General features: G+C 33.6%; 1 protein-coding gene across 2 annotated transcripts in view; it reads left to right on the forward strand.

Moving 5' to 3' along the window:
• Positions 1-763: 763 nt before the first annotated feature.
• The window catches only part of LOC149776777 (mitochondrial sodium/calcium exchanger protein-like), a 109,948-nt gene continuing 89,779 nt past the window's right edge, over positions 764-20,932 (forward strand). For both annotated transcript variants that reach the window (XM_089941455.1, XM_089941456.1), the window contains exons 1-4: positions 764-1,179; positions 8,063-8,215; positions 11,309-11,361; positions 14,678-14,734. In XM_089941455.1, the coding sequence (XP_089797581.1) occupies positions 862-1,179; positions 8,063-8,215; positions 11,309-11,361; positions 14,678-14,734 (581 nt within the window). In that variant the 5' untranslated portion in view covers positions 764-861. The remainder of the gene's footprint in view (positions 1,180-8,062; positions 8,216-11,308; positions 11,362-14,677; positions 14,735-20,932) is intronic.

Here is a 20,932-nt window from a genome sequence, read left to right on the forward strand (position 1 = left end):
AGCAGGGAAGGCGCGACCTCTTATATATAAACAAAGTACATACGAAGAAAAAAAACAAAATAACCCTAAGATGTTTGTGACCTCATTTTTATTTTCGTATGATGTTTTGTTTTAAGCAAATTATATTTCAACCAAGTGGTCTGTTCGCCTTCCCTGCTGCTGAAAGTTCGTTAAAGTTTGCTATGCCGGCTAGTAAGCGGCTACCCCATGCCGACACCAAATGGTGTCGGCGAATTCCAACTTTTCGATAGGGAATTAACTCTGACCCTACACCCCAACATAAACGTCCAAATATCAAAACTGGGGGGTGGGGGAGGGGCAAGTGTCAGAGGAAACTCGGACTAATTTACAGGGCACGACAATGAGTCAATAAAACCGGTTACCAACACAACGTCTAAGCTGTGTCATACCATATAAAAAGGAGCTAAAACTATCCAGCTTGAAAGAAAACAGAAATGGAAGCGTTCCGGTTGATTCGCGCTGGTTTTTTTTTTCTTGCATTTTTCTTTCGGATAGGTGGAGTTGAAATATTGCTCGGTCCTCTGCCCCTGGCAGTAATCTCTTGAAATGACGGCCAACCATATGTGTAACTGCGATGCCATAAAGAGATACACATCTCCTGAAAAAATCTCATAAAGCTGGGTTTAGTTCATACTTAACATGTTGTTAAATATGAACTAACCCTAGCCTGATGGTAGGCTATTTTTAGACCAACACGGAAAACGCGTGACCTGCGATAATATACGTACTGATACCCGGATTTTCATCGGTGTAAAGACACTGAACATAGAGTCCAACCTCTATCCATTGTCGAGTTTTAGGGATTTATTTTCAAAATTACCTCGAACAGTGAAAGTGACCATGGAAATAGTAAAGATATCTGTAATATTATCTGTCATGTTTGGAATTCCGATGTATTTTTGTGAACATTTGAAGAATTCAGCCACCAAATCAGATGATAACTCCTTGGAAAGCAAAGAAAACGTATCAGACGTACAGGGAAGTGCCTATAAAGAGTCTGATATATGGCAGAACAGATACACTGTTGGGAATCCGAAGCGGAAGGAACTAGGCTTGTATCCAGATATTATGAAGACCTACACTAATTTTAGTGCAACCGGAAGTAAGGGAAATCCCGGGAAATCCACTGCTCTCAAGGACGGTCATGATAACATTGAGGTGAATCTCTCTCCCTCTCTCTCTCTCTCTCTCTCTCTCTCTCTCTCTCTCTCTGCATCGTTAATTATACCGTTAATTATACCGCATTTTTAAATACCTTAATGATTTTAGGCCTGCAGCTGGATTTCAAAAGGATAAATGATTTTATAATTATGAAATTGGTCCCAATGCCACAGGAGTTGGACGTTTCAATAAGTACGAGGGAATCTGACAGCACGAAATCACCGTATCGGTACTATAACGTAACACAATTTATAGTTCCGATAAGGTGATTTCGTGTTGTCATAGATTTCATCGTACTTTTTTGATCAAATGTCAAGACTCCTGTTTAAATAATGACAAAAACTTTTGGATGTTTTGATAGCATCAAAGAATATAAATTATAACTGGTGGATATTACATTTATGTCACAAGTGTTACAGACATAATCGATTTGCTTGTTGACGAACCCGAATAAACAAAGAGAAAAGATAGAAACCTCATTATTTATTTTATTTGTGGGTTTCCAGTAATGGAATAAACAGTTCCCAAACAATGAAGTGTTCCCAGAGGTTATGAATGTACATTGTAGCTGATGATAAAATCAGCACAATCTTGATGGAAGGGAAAAGCCAAAACTTAAGAAAGTGGTAATGAAAAATCTTGAGACAAAAAAAAAGTTAATGCAAAAGCCTAAAAACTGGATTGAATGGTAGTCCTACAATGTAAGATGCCTCACATGATATTTTTTATTTGGGGGGAACCATTAGGCCACCAGAGTGATATAATGATTGGGGGGTGGGGGTGGCAACATCTCACCACACAAAACAAAAATATCAGGTGAGGTGTCTTACACTGTAGGACTAGATGCAATGGATATGATGGATATGATGAATATATTTATTACAGTGTAATTCGCACTTGACTTTATGAAACTACAAAGGCAGAAGGAAAAAGAATGTAAACCCAAAGTCTGATGTGGATGTTTGTATCTAGTGAGAGTTAAACCCAACAAGGCAAAACATTTCACTTCCATATATGGACCGATAAGGGAAAATACATAACTGAAAATCTACAAAATGAACTAGTGAATTATCTAGTTGACTATGATTTTCCTGATTCATTTAATGTTGACAGTTAAATTTTTTCATTCAGTAATGTGGAATTGAAATAAAAGTACATGTAATTTAATGCTCAATGTTTATATTTTTACCGTTTATTTTTACTTATACGTATGTATTTACAGAGGATCTGGACATTGTCATTTAGTGAAATTTGGTGTGATGTAATATCAGTAATATAGAATTTGGAATGCCTGACTTAAAGTTTTTATCTTGATAGAAATATTGAAATTAATTCTGAAGATACATACCAGCAATAGGACAGAGGGAGATTTGTTTTTATGCTTAAAGAAAGTTTACATCACATTGAATACTTCAAGACAAGAGTTAAAGCTAAAATTTCCACAACTGAGTATGTTAATTGGATTAGCACATATACAAGAATGTGACAAGTTGAATATCTTCTTGTTGTTGTGGGTTTAATGCCACTTTTCAGCATATGATAGGTTATACATGGTGGCTAGTATAACTGGTAGAGGAAGAACCCAGTAAGAACCATCAACCCAAAGGAAGCTACTGGCAAGCTTTTTCACATACATACAGTGATATAGCACAAGACTGGAGCCCATGAGGACAAAGGTGAGATGGCAGTGATTGGTAATGGCAGGTCCTTAGGACCTCACAGCAACCCGAGGACCCTGACCAGTTGAATATAGTTCAACATATTTGTCAGCCCATTCAGATGCATGAACACAATAACATATTTTATGTCTGCGACTTTAAATATTTTATATATTAATTGACTCTTCAGAAGAGAAATTGTTGTATCAGCTTGTAGCTAAACCTACTATAGGAAATAACATTTGGGATCTAGTATTAACATTGAATTTAGATATTGTTGATCATTTGATGAATGATGAGAACTTTTCAACAAGTGACCACAGATATATTAATTTTAAATCTCTGCACCCACATGTCTAATACATGCTGAACTTAGGAAGATATAACTTTGTAGTAAAGGGAACAATGCCTCTTCCATTGAAAAAATTACTGGATATTAGATGACTGGATAACATATATAGATGAGAATCTGTAACAGAAAAATGGAATGTATTAAAACATAACTGCATGAAAAATATGTTCCTCAAATGCTTTTATAATTTTTCCTGATAGGAAATTGGAACCACTAATTTGGGTGAGATCTTAATCTGTGATGAGAGCAAAAAGATTAAAAAGAAAGGCATGGTTAATTGATTATTTTAATGTGTTAACTGAGTAATTGCCAAGGCAATGCACTTAATAAAGTACAATGGATGTCCACAGTTGCATCTTGTAATAAGGTTGCTTGTCAAAACAGTTTGAATGTACATCATTCATTGCTTATGAGATGGCCCAGTTTGAATACTGATTACACAAAATGTTATTATTATTAAGGTACTTTAATTTGCTGACATGCAACTCTAATCCAAACAGAAATAGATAAGCTGGTGCCAGAACTTGGCCAAATTGAAAAGGTCATTTTGGTTGATTCAATATATAGTGAAGAATTATACCAAGAAAAATATTTCTTTAGCTCATTGTTTATGAACATACTCTGCATTGCAAATCGGCAGTTTGGAAAGATATGGAAGTTCTTGTGAGGTGCACAGTTGCCACTTAAATATCTGAAGTTAGATACTCGTAAGAAAGAGCGTAGTGTAGTTAAAATGGAAGGAATAAACTTCCAAATTGCGATGAGACACAGTAATGGAATAGATAAAACAAAAGTAGACAAACTTATCAAAGAAAGAAACATTGATGGTATTATGTTGCAAGAAACACGTAATGGATTCACATTAGAACTTAAATATCTTTTCGAAGAAATACTTAATTCAATTGTAATTTGTAATGTAATAAATAATGATACAAGAGGTAGGGTGGCCACGATAATTAAAAATAAATGGAGTGAGCTGGGAAAGAATTGAGAAGGGGGATATTATAAAGGAAGACTATTACATATTAAAATACAAAATTGGTATATAATCAACATATATATCCTGGCCAATAGATGTAAAAAACAATTATTTATAGAAAATCTGTTTACCTATTTGCAAAATTACTAAATGGAATATCGAATTATAGGAGGTGATTTTAACTGAATAGAAGATGAAATAGATAGGACAACTGATTTAACAATAAATGATAAGCTTTTTAAAACAGAAGCGGTAACTTTAATGAAAAACAAATTATATGATATATATAAATTTACTAAGACATGCATATACCTATGAGTATAAACAAGAACAACCATGTAGATTAGACCATTTTTACAGAGCCAGTTATAATCCACTAATATATAAAAATGTGAAAATAACCAATTTTAAACTATCAGACCATAAAATGGTTTTTATTGAGTTAAAATTTAAGGATAGATGTAAATGAGGACCTGGACAATGGAGACAAAATAACAAAATTTTAAATTACTTAGAATTTATAAATATAATAAAGGAAGAATGATTAACTTTTACAAATGAAGACAATAAAGATATAATAAAAGAATTGGACACCCTAAGAAAAACAGTAAAAAGAGTGGCCATCCAATACTCTAATATGAGGGCAGAAAAACTAAAAAATGATAAAGAACAAATTAAAATAACTTTAAGCAGGACAATGGATGAAGAAGAAAAAAAAACAATTGTTAAAAATGATAAAATAAATAGAAGAAGTAGAATTCCAAGAAAGAATAATTAGAGCAGGAAATTTACAAAAATATAAAACAAATCTCAGGGTCTATACAAAAGAGCGGAACTAAGAAAGGGAGGGAAAAAATACTAGATAAAATTATAATAAATGATGAAATTTATACAGAAAAACAGAAATAATAAGCAGTGTATATTCATACTATAAAGCTTTATAAACTACACAAAGCATTGATTTTAATACAATTGACAACTATCTAAAAGATGTAAAATGTGAGATGATATCAACAGAACACTGAACTGTGTGATGTCATCTCAGACAAAGAGATCAAGAAAAATATTGCTTCACTAATGAAGAGAAAATCACCAGGAAAAGATGGATTCACTATGGAATTCTATTAAAAAAAATCCACAGTGAACTTATGCCGATCCTAAATGCATTATTCAGTAGTATTTTTTTAAAGTAAAAAAAAAACAAACAAAATCATTGAGAGAAGGAGTTATAAATATAATTTACATTGGGAAAGGTGATAGAGAAGATATTAAAAATTGGAGACCAATCTCACTTCTGAACACTGACTACAAAATTTTAAGTAAAATATTAACTAATCGGGTAAAGGGTGGGTTAGGTAAAATAATAAATGTTAACCAGACTTGCTGGGATAAAGGGAGGGATATACAAGATACCATTTTAAATATAAAAACATTAATAGACTACATAAATGAAACAGGTACGAAAGTTACCATGGTCCTTTTTGACCAAGAAAAAGCTTTTGACAGATTAGAACACAACTACATACAAAAAGTATTAGATAAATTCGGTTTCGGGACAAACTTCCAAAAGTGGACTGAATAACCTCATGTGTAAAGGTAAATGGAAAATGTATGAAAGAATTTGATATACAGAGATCAGTGAGGCATGGCTGTCTACTGTCAATGCTATTATATATAATAGCAATTGCAATTCTAAGTCAAAATGTAAGAAACAACCCAAAAATACAAGGTATCCAAATTCCAAACCTTAAAGAGGAATTTAAAATGCTCCAACATGCGGATGATTGTACAAACTTTATAAGGGATGCAAAATCCTATCAACATTTAGAGAAAGAATTTGATAACTTCGGTAAAGCATCGGGTTCTAAAATAGACCATAACAAGACCAAAATTCTAAACAGAGGTAACTGGCAAGGTAATCACCCTGGTCTAAAATGCACCTTTTGCATGATAAAGTGAAAGCTTTTGGGATATTTTGGGAAGAAAAGATGATGTAGAAAACAATATTTAAACTACAAGCACCTAATCAAAAAAATTAGAGAAAACGCAAATATCTGGGCTTTATCGCCATTATGCATAATGGAGTGGGCCTAAGTGGCCTAAACATATCTTTAATATGAATTACAAATCTATTGATATGGATAATAAAAATTTAAACAAACTTGATAAGGGCATAATAAATTTTATATGGAACTATAAAACTCTTAAATATACAGGAATAACAATCTCACACAAAAATTAGAAGTACCAGTAGGGTAGAGTATTATTTAGCAGTGCAGCTGTTGTCGTTGGCTTACTAAGGGTAAATGGCAACTGCATGGGGTGACTGATATCCATCAATGATTTTCCTGCATTTTGATTCTTATCAGCTGTTTTGGTGCTCCATGACCTTGAGTGCCCACGCAACTGTCCCGTCCACCCACTAATCAGTACGATGATTGTGGTCATGTCCAAGATCATGACCATTAAGAAGCACAGAAGGAGGTGACTGTAATGTTAAAGATGTTTACTGAAAAACCATGCATTATAGTATCAGTCTTAAATGTGTAGTCACTGCGTATCTTTTACAATTTCCTTAAACCTGTGATAGAAGGAGATATCAATTATACATTATCAGCAATGCTGAAAAATATAAGAGAAATTATTCATAGAATAATCTTGCATGACATTTATCCATTGTATTATTTAAATGCACTGTTTACATGTGTAACTGTATTAAAAAACAAAAGGCAAAAGATCACCTTCACACTCCACTGTTTACGTGGAAGAAATTGGATACTGCACTTCCCAGTACATAAGTGCAGTTGTCAGTTGTAGAAATAAAATGAGGTATGGACCATATAGAATGGTATTTTATTATTCATTAACATTTAAAAGGTGTCCGGTTATTGACACTACATCTTCAGAGTTGTGACTCATTATCTTACATTTTCTGCCATATTTTCCCTTCCATTCTGTAATTTCATAGCTTTTTGGATTAAGAGATGATGATTTGGACATGGTGAGTTAGGAACAAAAATTAATTGAATTTGCTGGTTTTCATAAAGGATGAGATAATATAATTGCATGGTATCAAGTTTCAGATGAGTCCCACTCATGACTGTAATACTTAAGGAAGATAAAAGACTGGAGCCACTAACACATGCAAAAATTCATTATATTCCAGGACTTAATGTGATTGAAACTATTATATTGTCATCATTTGAATATATTGGTGATGGAATTCATCCTTGGGGGTATTTGGGAGTTTTTGAATGTATTTGTGATGGAATTCATCATTAGGGATATTTGGGAGTATGAAGGTATATGTGGAGTTTGTCATTGGGGATATTTGGGTATGAATTTAATTATGATGTGATTGATCATTGTGGATAGTTGGGAATATGAAGGTAAATTGATCATTAGGGATAGCTGGGTATAAATGTATTTGTGATGGAATTGATCATTAGGGATAGTTGGGTATAAATGTATTTGTGATGGAATTGATCATTAGGGATAGTTGGGTATAAATGTATTTGTGATGGAATTGATCATTAGGGATAGTGGGGTATAAATGTATTTGTGATGGAATTGATCAGGGGGACATGAATGTATTTGTGATGAAAGTGATAGAGGGGATATGAATGTATTTGTGATGGAGGTTATCAGGGAGAATATCATGCTGTACATACTGCATATGATGTGTATACATTATTCTTTTTCAAGACTAAATATATACTGACTCAAAAATAATGAGTAGTCCATAGTGACTGAATTAATCCTATCCAAAAATGCATTCTTCTACGTGTACTTAAGTTTCAGTGTAAAAATATTCTAAGGTTTAGTTTTATGAAACTAAGTTTCTGTTTTCAATTAATTAAACATAACATTTTTATGATATTTTTCCCACAGTGCAGCTACCTACATACAATGAACAGCACAGATGTGTGTGTATTTGTGACCAAGACTGATGACTGCCAGATAGATGAGGGTTTCATCGACTACACAAACCTTGTCTACTGCAGTTTCGGCTCAAAACTCCTGCCCCTTGCACTCATTCTTCTGGTATAATTATTATTATTATTATTATTATTATTGTTATTATTATTAATGATTTCACTGGCCTCAAGGCCATTATAGCTTATCAAAAGATCCAATTCTTCATTTGATGTCCACTTTTTGGGATATTCATCTGTAAGCACAGCTATCCTGTTGTTGCCACTCCTTAACTACAGCTAGGAGGATGATGAAACTGGACACAGATAACGATTCTTTATTCTCGGAGCTGTCATGTTGGCATACGTCTATGCTATTTTAATGTAATGTAGCTGAAATTTCTTTGGATATTGTACTTTTGGAAATTGTACATGATCTAAGCACACTGCTAACTAAAATGACTGCTCACTTGTGCTAAAAAAATCTGCCTGAATTAATCTAAAGTACACTATCCATAACAGCTATTAAAATAGGGAAAATGAATTTTGCCAGACTAGACAATACCAGCTTCTGAAAGTGCAATGAATGAATTACCAAATATATAAAATGTAAAAAAAGTTATTGGCTCTTTTTTACACAATTGATCTCTGATATTCAAGAAGTGAAAGTGACCAAGTGGAGCTAGCACATTTTTGAAAGGTGCACATCTGGAGTAAGGCCAAGCTGTATACTCTATAATCCATATTACACCCATTAATCATACACCAAAATAAAGGGAATTAAAGGTTCTTTGAATTATACCTAAGATATTTAAGGTCTTATTTAAATAGCCAGTATAACCAGTGAGGAAAGCTGGGGAACTTCTTTTTATTTAAAATTCTAACCCTATGCAAAATACAAAACTGTAGAGCGCCACCATAACTACTTCTTGTACCCCTGCTGGAAGGCAGTCATGAAAATTGATGTGCAGTTTGTCCTAAGGTCCTGTTATAGCTAACTTAGAATGATGCCTGTCTGCAAGAGTCAGCCTGGAGATCACCATTTTTGCATTTAACACAAAATTTTGATCTGGTCAGTAAGCAAAGTAGCTGGTAAAGATATTGCAAAAGATCCAAGGCTAAACTGAATGGCTTTTCTTTTTTTGTCAAGTCTATCCCTGCATCTGTGATTCAGTATGGCCACATTGGTATGATTGTGGCCAGTTTGATAATTCTAATATTGTTTCTCATACCTATATGAATGTGTGTGTGATTTAGATTTTTAGCATAGCTTCAACAATTTTCCAGTCATATTGCTACGATGTCTGCAGTGTGGCAGTTTAATGTGATGTCTAGCACTGGGGCATCATGCCATGGACATAAATCATGATGCCCCACCCAGTCACATTTTCCTGATACCAGGCCAACCAGTCCTAACACTAACATCTTAATGCTGAGCGCCTAGCAAGGTAGCTGTTTGTACTATTTTTATAAGTCTTTGGTATGACTCAGCTGGGTTTCGAACCTATGACCTCCCGCATCCGGGGTTGGACATCATGCTGCATGACGGTGGCATGATGCCCCAGTGCTAGACATCACTATAAACTGCCACACTGCAGACATTGTAGCGATATGACTGAAAAATTGTTAAAACTGTGTTAAAAATCCAAGTAACACATTCACACACACATGTTGCACCTTGTTTTGATATGATTGGCCCCTTGACTTGGTCATCATTGGAGTAAATTAACTTTTGGATGGTGTGCTTGGATATTGGGTTTAGAAACTAGAATGAAGAGAGTAGAGCGTTATTTAGCAGTGAACTGACCCATTGGGATACCGGGAGATTTCCTGAGTGGTTGCTACTGGGGTCCTCCTGAGCTCTCTAAGATTTGAAAATCTCATTGATTTTCACTTTGGTAACAGTCATACAGGTCATGTATGCATATTTACTCATTTTAAACATACACTGTTGTTTTAAAATTTAATACTAATTTTGCTTTACAGTCCTGATTATTGTAGCATTGTATTGACAGTTATTATCATTAAGAAACTTACAGACGAAAATCACTGATCAAAATATACTTTTAGAGTGGTAACCAGGTACTAAAATGGGTCTTGAAAAGAGCACATCGAGTCTAATCATCACAATGTTAGGTAGTACATATTTGTTTCTCAACATGTGTAGCTTTCACTGTGACATCAAAGTGCATGACATTCAGTCCGGATTGTACTGGATCACACCTTTTAATGTCCATATACTTTAACAATGATTTGAGGTACTTCCTCAGGGTGTGTAAATAATGACCATTCAAAGGAATAGGAATGAATGAGGATCCAATTAACAATTAAAGTGAAATGTAATATGTAAATATTAACACCCATTAGTGAAATAATCGGTGTTGAAGTAATCGGTGTTGAACACATGCATGATCCGTATTACTTTTACTGTTGTCTGACCATGGCCTTATATGTCATCTTGGACTTACATGATAGCCAAACTTGTTACAGGTTCAGGATACTGGGATATGGTCCATCCATGCATTCGGGCATGCATGCCTGCATATGTATGTAATGTGTTTGAAACCCCACCCCCTTAACATGGGTCAATGATAATCTTATGGGTGTAGACTTGGGGAGGGGGGGGAACACTTTTGAAATTTTGATCATGCTGCTAAAGTATAACTGGGGGTGATTTTCCATACATTTAATTGAATCAAGAGTTTCATGTGTGATTAATGACTCAAGGGTCCACAGGTAAGACTGCAACCCTTATTTAGGGACTTTCTGCATCCCCCAGGAACTTAGCCTCTGGATCATAACATAGAAACTATTGAGATCCTCTTTTTACAACCATAAATACATTTATTTTGTTGGGAATGAAATGAGAAACATGCACATAATCAGCTGATATTTACTGCTAGATAACCCTACATGTACCTCTGGAAACTTACCCTCAGGGGAATAACTTTTAACCTGTTATGGTCACAACCAAACCTCCCTATGTACAGTTACTGGACATGATTAATCAAATGCACATACGCTAAACTAGCTGACATCTGCCCCAGAGGGAGTACGTACTTTTAGGGACCTACCCAAGAAAGGTTGAAATTGGGATGTACAGGGATGCATAACTTTGTTTTTGTTTTCATGAAGTCTCTGTAGTGCAGCCTATACTTTACATTAGCAGTTGAATTTGTTTTTGTGCATAATTTTTTTTACCACTCTTTTATTTTCACTACAGTTTGTATGGTGGCTGTTTCTATTTGTGGGACTTGCTGTCACTGCAGATAATTTGTAAGTTTACAGTATGACTTAATAATTACTATATATCTGTAAAACAATTATATATATATATATATATATATATATATATTCAAACTGCAGTCAACATAGATCCTTACAAGCCATTGCGAAATTTGCTGGCAGCTCAGGGTCTCTGTTGTTTGCTCTAATTCTTATTATTTCTGAGAAACTGTAATAATCTAGATTTGATCTGGCCACATTGTTTTCAGGAGATGGGTGGGTATTAGAATTAGGTAATGTGTATTTTACCTTGTGTACCTTTATATGGGTATTTATGTGCCATGAACTAAAACATGGCAGTCAGTATATTTGGTGGAGGAAGAACATGAGAAGACTTCTGGAAGGACCACTGACCCCAGACCTGCCAACCCTTATGATTTGACCAGAAGTCTTGAGGAAATGGCCCTTAAAAAAACATGCTTAGGAAATAATAGAAAAAATTATGGAAATACGAGTTTTGAGGTAAAATCCTTATTCAGATCTCATATTCAGATTAGAATGAATGGAGTTGGTCAGGGAGCCAGACTAACCTTATAAGAGTACCATAGATGCTTTTAACTGCACATATATTTACATGCAAAATGTTTGTATGATCAAGCTGTTTCAGAACATCACTTAGCCATTTCCATCAGGATGTGAAATAACCTTGGAAGTAGGTGTAGGAATACAAATCAGTTTTGTGTGGGGATTTGACTCTGGCAGAGTTCACCAATGTTGTGACATCAACAAATGAGATTATTCTGACTGACTTTGTCTCATTCCGTCACCTTATTGTTCCTGGTGAATAAAAGTAGTTCAGAATATTGCTCTAAATGACATCAGATTACATCCGATTTTTCTTTGTCGACATGACAGAAAGGCCAAGGATGTTCCAATGCAGTTGATAGAAGTTTGTTTATATTGTCAAAATATGAAGCATGTTCAGAATGAAATGGACATTAAGCCTCTTAAAGAGTTTAAATAGCTTAGAAGAATTAAAGGGAGTATTTAGATTCTTGGGGAAAACGTTTGGAGGGCAACAGTTGTGTTGACTTGAGTATGTTGTATGTCTTGTGGTGAGATAGATAATTGCAATCACCACATGAAATTGAAAAAGAAAAAGCCAGGGACTACATCAGGTTGAGAGATGACATGAAGCCATTGAACTCAATAGGATTTGGAACTGAAATTTTTGTTAACTATTGTCAAGAGTCAATGCTTTTAAAATAAGTAACAGAAAAGAGCAAAAGATGACAAGCTTTGTAAAATTTATTAAATAAATTTATTTCCCTAGAATATACAGTGAAAATGAGAAAAAAAACATTTTATGGTATTGCGAATTAAATCCCAAAATAATTACAGACAGAAGACCCAAGTAATTTTAAGTCCTGAATAATATTCAGTAAAAGTTCAGAAAATATCTCAAACTGAAGTTGATGATGTATATGTGGTAGCTATTGAAGTGTTTTAACAGTCTTTTGTTGAATCAAAGTAATATGATTCCAGGTTTGAATATAATATATATTGCAGTGAATGTCTTTATCTAAGAATTTTATCAGAGCTCTTTTGTATTTCCAAAGAAAATAATCACTTAAATTCAATAATTTGAAGAAAATAAAATTCAGTCCAACTAGTCCCAACATAATACAACTTATTAAAGCACCAAATCCTCACAATCACAAGATTATATAGTTCGCTACTTGACCTCAAGGACTGCCCTGGTGGCCTAGTGGTTAGAGTATCTGCCTCAGATGCAGGAGGTCATGGGTCATACCAAAGACTTACAAAATTGGTACTAACAGCTGCCTCACTATGTGCTCAGCACTAAAAGTTTAGTGTTAGGACTGGTCGGCCTGGTGTCAGGATAATGTGACTGGTTGGGACATCATGCTACATGTCTGCAGCATGATGCCCCAGTACTAAGCATCACTATAAACTGCCACACTGCAGACATCATAGCAATATGACTGAAAAATTGTTAAAGCTATGTTAAAAATCCAAATCACACACAAACACATACTTGACCTCAGGTTACAATTGGCATTTTCTAAAAAAAATACCCAATGGAGAATAATATTTTAGAATGATCTAATAAGCCTTGTTTACTTACAACACAGTAACCTGTAAAATTCACTTAAGAAATTTTAAAAACTTGACCCAAATAAATATATTTACTCCCTCTTGTTTACTTGAATACAAATCCTGATATTCGCACACATGAAGAATAATGAAGCTGTTGTTAGTTGTTTGCATAAAATGAAATAAAAGTAATTAAAAATGGTCTTCTGTTAATAAAGCCCATACACAGAAAGAATAATTTAGTTATGTATAAGTATATAAAATGAAATAAAAGAAAGTTAATCAGGTCAAGCAGAAATGAACACAGTTTTGGACAAGGTCTAGTCCAGCTTACAATGTTCCATTACAGTAGCATGTAATGAAATTTAAAAAAATTCAAAGCTAACAAAGAAACAATTACATAAAATATACATAACACTATACAGGTAGTAATTAAGGTGCATGTATTCTTTACAAATATTTTAGTTGAACATATTTGCTGTTGCTGCATCATTCTCCAGTTTCACTTCAGAACTCTTAAAATGCATATTTTCCAAATTGACAATATCAGTGCATAATTGATATTTTATTCTGCCTTACTGAAAATTGGTCTGACTTAGCAAAAAAATGTGGACTGCCTTGCTGAGAGGGTCTCATTAGGTTTGGCAGGCCTGTGACCCTTGGGAACCAATGCTTGAAGAGACCAAGACAGAAGTGAGGTGTGAGTGATTTGTAAAAGCAAGCATACCCAGCCACCCATGGCCAGTTGAAACTTGCTTGAAACCTAAATTACATTTGGGCTGATTGATGGACAATGGTCATACACAAGGATGGGAGTGTAAGAAAAGTAAGGACTCTTGTTTGTTTTATTTTGTGATCACATGATCAAGCTTAGTGCGGACTTTGCTAATGCACTAAAATTTGATTGCATAATTTAAAATAGTCACTAAAAAGTTATTAGTTACAGCTGTGTTCTATTAGCTGATTAGAATGAAGTCTAATAATGGCTTTATGTTTTGCAGCAGGACATGGTGTTGTTTCCATAATTTTTTAAGAAAAACTTAACTAAACTTTTTCATTCAGTTCAGTTTCAATTAAACTAATATATTGTAAATTAAAATTGTATTGATGCTTTTATATTATCAGTTTGTACTACATGCTAGCTTATGTAGGTCACAGAAAGTTAAAATTTTGTGTTTCAGTAAGGGATTAAGCGGTGACTGAACAAGCTAGACAAAGCGTTCTAAGAAATTTGTTTTTAATTTTTCAGCTTTTGTCCGTCCCTTGCAGTGATTTCTGACACGATGCATCTGAGTCACAACATAGCAATATCCTTTTGCTTGGAAGTAGCATAGAAGCAAAAAGGTTTAATGTAACATAGAAGCAACAAGGATTAATGTAAGCCTTGTGTATAGTATTCCTAAGTTTTAAGTATCAAATTGGTTTATTATTGTATCAGCTGCACAGGGACTTATTCCAAATTCCATTGACTTGCTCTCAATGAATCAGATATTGCCCCAGTGTGGTCTTTTTTGGAGGAGTAAACCAATGCAAAGTCTATCAACCTCATACATATGACCACCTTCCTTTGCCTGGTATGAAAACACAAGTGCAAATTGAATATGTTACTACTACATTATCCAGGTACCTGTGTTCCTTTCAGTGTTTCATTTATCCAAGCTTTGTGTATTAATCCAAATATGTACATGTGTTGTAGTCAAAACTTATTCATCCAAAACTCCATTTATCTCCCCCTAATGAGATTTTCATTCCTTTAGAAGTGTTGTACTTTCTTTAAAATTTTTATAAATGTCTGTTTACCAGGGCTATCTAACTGGCAAATTGAACTTCTCTTTTTTTTTGTAAAAAGAGTTTTTGTAAGGGTCATTTAGTTAATGACATTTTTAATAGTGATATCCTATGATTGTAGTTTGCACTTTAAAGATGAGTCATGTATCAAGTTGATTGATTCATTCATAAAGTTCCAAGGTTGGGAATACAGTAGTTCAGGTACACATCATGTGACCTTACTCCAAGACATAAGTTCTGTAAGAAAAATGACCTAATTGGTGATGAGTTTGTTTTAGTACAGCTTATCTGTTTAGTGATAGTCTCAGAGTTTTCAAAATACTAAGATGATTCATTCAAAGCCTTGTATTGCATTCTCTTTATTACTTATTAGCATTATATATTAGAGATACAACGCTTAGAATTAGGAATTCCTAGTAGTAATATAAATCTTGGAAGAGTTATAGAGAGGATTGATTAATTTATTTAATTTAATCATTCATTTGAATTACTGTCCTCTAATTTTCATTTAAAAGGTATTTCAGTATATAATTGTATCAAATTACAGTCAATTCATTTAAAGACTGTTTGGGATTAAACATAGTGATTCTTCGTAATTGTCGTTACATCATTACAATACAGAATATCATTTGGAATGCCTTTGGAACTCATTTGGTTCACTTTGATCTTTTGGAAATGATAAAACATTTAGGACTTTTGGTATTCACTTACCATACTGTTATTTTTTATTCTTTCTTTTATATTTTAGGGAAATAAATTATGGTTTCAATAGTACAAAACTTTTTGGGTTTTGCTCTTTCTTGGTATTTAGTTTAATACAGTCATAACAAATTAAAGATATAGAAAAAAGTATGTAATTAGTACATTTAGATTGATATCATTCATGTGACAGAACAGAGAAGTCATAACAAATCATGAGATTTGCAAATTTTGGTCAGGGGTTCTGACTTAAAAAAAGAGGGAGGATTTTCAATGAGAATGGCACATTTTTCATTGCGGCACATGTCTTGGACTTATCAAAATGAGGACCCAAAGCTTCGGTCACTATGTTTATGACCATTTTTTATTTTAGAAATGGAACCTTTTTTCTGACAAAACCTGAAAAAAATGATCTGCCACTGTGACAGTGAATAAGAGATTATATACAACTGTATAGTTGGTAAACAGTGTCTGGCACATACATTTTGAATCCACTTTAACATGATGGTTGGGGTCCATAAAATGTGAACGTGTTGTGTAATCTTATTTAACCTGCCATGTCAGTTAGCTGAAGAAAATGATGCATGCACTAAAAAAGGGCTGGGTTGTTTGTTTGTTTGTGTGTGTGAGGGAGGAAATAAAAGCAGGCACAAAAATATCAGCTTCACTGGCACAGTTACCACCATAAATCAATGTATATTAAATATGAACTTGTTCCATATTAAACAAGTAATTAATATTTATTTTTATGTATACAAAATATGCAACATAAGCTTTAGCTGTGTATGAGTACACATGAGTCAAATCTGTTTTTATTTATGATAGTCATTCCATAAAAAATGTGCATACATTTCTATAATAATGAACATTTGCTAGGTCCATTCAGATCCAGTAATTTCTTGCTAATACATTCGCACAAATTTATGAAATTTTTTTTTTTGTTGTTGCAACATTCGTATTTGCTGGACTTATGTAATTTGGATTTTAAATGTAGCATTTTAACAATCTTGTAGTCATATTGCTATGTTGTCTGTGGTGTGGCAGTTTATAGTTATGTCTACCACTGGGACATCATGCCACAAGCATGTAAAATGATTAAATAGTACGTGTACTGTACTTAAGCTGAAAAAGGTCAAAGGTATTGACCTAGTAATGCTCTTGGGATATAATTCAATAGGTGTGTTTGTACATGTAAACAGTTTGAACCAAGTTTGGAAGTAAACCATTCAATTTTGTAGGGTCAGAGTGAGTTCTCTAAATCAATGTTGAGTTATTCTTTAAAGGATAGGGGAATTTTGTTTTGTTTTACATAAATCCAGTATTCAGTGACACATTTGTTTTGTGACTTTGCTTCACTGCACATCAGCAGTACCCCTATAACTTAAATGATATTGTTCCAACCCATGTTGACACTGGAAGGTCTGTTTCCTGTGTATATGTAAATGGTTTGAAGCCAGAAAATAAAGAGGGTTAAGATAATTGGGGTGGGATTGTTTTACGTGTGTGTGGCAATGACAAAAACTGTGGACCATTTGGTCCATAAACCTGTTTCATCTGGTATCTTTGATGGGTTATTGACCAGGAATCGATAATCTATTGTTTTCCCATAAAATGGTATGAAAATTAAGAGATATATAAATTCAGTTAAGATGCATTTTTAGACCACCACATTGTTTGTTTGACTTGTAAGAACTAAATCTCAATGCTAATTGCATGTGTAGACTTAATTGTGCCCAGGGCTTCAAGAGTCTAATTTCTGTATCACGTTATCCGTTATAACTATGCACTAATTAACACTTTTTACCCTATTTGTTTGAACAGCTACAGCAAAAATTATTGTTAAAGAACAATGGGGTCATTTTTATTAGTGAGATTAACATTGATAATTTGTAATTACTGAAATTAATTGATTATAAATTCAGATGAGAATCTTTTCTTTCCTTTGAGCAAAAATTGTAAACAGAACATATTGGAGAAAATTGGAAATGACTTTACTGGCTTTCTTTCTTCCTAGTTCAGTAATAATATGTTTAACACTAATCCGCTTTTTATTAAGCTGACCTTTTTCAAAATTAAGATAGGATGAAAGGGCAGTGATTGACTACTGATACATTTAAAACCAATAATAACAAATGATAGTAACTTTGAAGATTTTGTTCATATCAAGAAATCGTAAGAAAATTAATTTCTTCAAGAATGTGTCACATTGTGCCAAATTATTAAATCAAACTCTTGTTTATTTTGGTACAGAACTTTGTTCTTCATCAAGTAATCGATGAAATTATTGTTCAGTCTTATGAGCTAGGTTTTATATCCAAATTCGTAGATGATTTCTTCAACAAAATGAAAATGAATTTTTTACACATTAGTTTTTGTTGATTTGAAAAAGAAAGTTTATTTTTTCATGAGATAACAAATATACAAATTTTTGGGAGCCATGCCACACTTGTGCAATATCCAAATTCATGTTATAATGAGGTGTGCTATAGTGGGGTTACACTGTAAATGTTTATCCACATTTAGTGCTGAAAGTAATGACATTTGTTGTTGCATTTCATGTGCTGTAATACGCTGCAAAATGTGTAATGTGTTTCTTGACATTGTAACAGATTTTGAAATCAGTTTTACAGGAAGGGGAGTATGCATATTTAAGTCCTTTGAACTCGATTCCAACTAATGAAATTCTGATTTCCGTCCATCGCTGAATTTCATGTGATGTTTCAGTTACTTAGAGTTGGTCATTTTTAGCATTGGGAGATAATGCACATTTAGATACCTTGACATGGTTTAAACACTGAACCCAAATTGACCTTGTTTTTTGATGATTGAGCTCTTTTAGTAATACAACCATAATCATTTAATCTCTTTAATCCTTTCAGAATTACTTATGTTTGCACACAGGATAATCCATGCTGACAAAATTCAAACATTGTCAACAACTGACCTGAAAACATTTTCTTAAAGTGCTCTTATAGTGTTTTTAAAAGTTCTGAGATCATCTATGTGTTGTTTTTACAATTTCAGAGAATGATTACCTAATTAATTTTACAGGACTTTGTAAGGTCATTTGGCAAGGATTTACCCCAGAACTAGGATTAGCCATTTATAACACTAATTAGGATTAACCATTTATGACACTAATTAGGTTTAGCCATTTATGACACTGATTAGGATCATAGCCATTTATGACACTGATTAGGATTAGCCATTTACGACACTGATTAGGATCACAGCCATTTATGACACTGATTAGGATCATAGCCATTTATGACACTGATTAGAATTAGCCATTTATGACACTGATTAGGATCATAGCCATTTATGACACTGATTAGGATCATAGCCATTTATGACACTGATTAGGATTAGCCATTTATGACACTGATTAGGATCATAGCCATTTATGACACTGATTAGGATTAGCCATTTATGACACTGATTAGGATCATAGCCATTTATGACACTGATTAGGATCATAGCCATTTATGACACTGATTAGGATTAGCCATTTATGACACTGATTAGGATTAGCCATTTATGACACTGATTAGGATTAGCCATTTATGACACTGATTAGGATCATAGCCATTTATGACACTGATTAGGATCATAGCCATTTATGACACTGATTAGGATTAGCCATTTATGACACTGATTAGGATTAACCATTTATGACACTAATTAGGATTAGCCATTTATGACACTGATTAGGATTAGCCATTTATGACACTGATTAGGATTAGCCATTTATGACACTGATTAGGATCATAGCCATTTATGACACTGATTAGGATCATAGCCATTTATGACACTGATTAGGATTAGCCATTTATGACACTGATTAGGATTAGCCATTTATGACACTGATTAGGATTAGCCATTTATGACACTGATTAGGATCATAGCCATTTATGACACTGATTAGGATCATAGCCATTTATGACACTGATTAGGATTAGCCATTTATGACACTGATTAGGATTAGCCATTTATGACACTGATTAGGATTAGCCATTTATGACACTGATTAGGATCATAGCCATTTATGACACTGATTAGGATCATAGCCATTTATGACACTGATTAGGATTAGCCATTTATGACACTGATTAGGATTAACCATTTATGACACTAATTAGGATTAGCCATTTATGACACTGATTAGGATCATAGCCATTTATGACACTGATTAGGATTAGCCATTTATGACACTGATTAGGATCATAGCCATTTATGACACTGATTAGGATCATAGCCATTTATGACACTGATTAGGATTAGCCATTTATGACACTGATTAGGATTAGCCATTTATGACACTGATTAGGATTAGCCATTTATGACACTGATTAGGATCATAGCCATTTATGACACTGATTAGGATTAGCCATTTATGACACTAATTAGGAGTAGCCATTTATGACACTGATTTGATAAATTACTGCTGATCAGGTGTAATAAGAACTGTTGCATGAACATTTGTTAAAATTACTGATGCTGGGGTGAAATAAGTATCACTTTCCTGCTAGTTCAGAGGTTAAGTTTGTTCACAAATTTGCAACTTTGTTTTAACTTACTAATAGTCACTTCTGAGATGTTAAATGATATATACACTTGCTAGGCATGAAAAGACAATAATTATATAACTGCTTCAAGAATTTTATTATTAACATTTCCACCAAGTTTGGTATATAGTTTGGTATATAGATTGGTATGTAATTTTCTATTAACAACAACGTTTGATGTGAGTTCAGTTTTCAGTGCTTTTTTATTGGTAGTTTCCTCAGGATATTTGTTTTTCTCTACTTAGATATAGAACAAAATTGTATCTTGAAGACTTCTTCTGACAAGGCAAAAAAAAAATGACTTTCTATATCACAAAAAGGTTATCCGTATTGGACTAATGTGACAGCTGCGTTAAACAGAGCTCTCAGTTTATTTGTTTTGCATTTATTTTTCATTTAGATTTAAAATGTCCTTTCTTAGTGGACTGTTGGTAATTCCAAATTCTATGATT

The sequence above is a fragment of the Sinohyriopsis cumingii genome, chromosome 18 (genome assembly GCF_028554795.1).
Source record: "Sinohyriopsis cumingii isolate HCF-2022 chromosome 18, ASM2855479v2, whole genome shotgun sequence".
Classification (NCBI taxonomy): Eukaryota; Metazoa; Mollusca; class Bivalvia; order Unionida; family Unionidae; genus Sinohyriopsis; species Sinohyriopsis cumingii.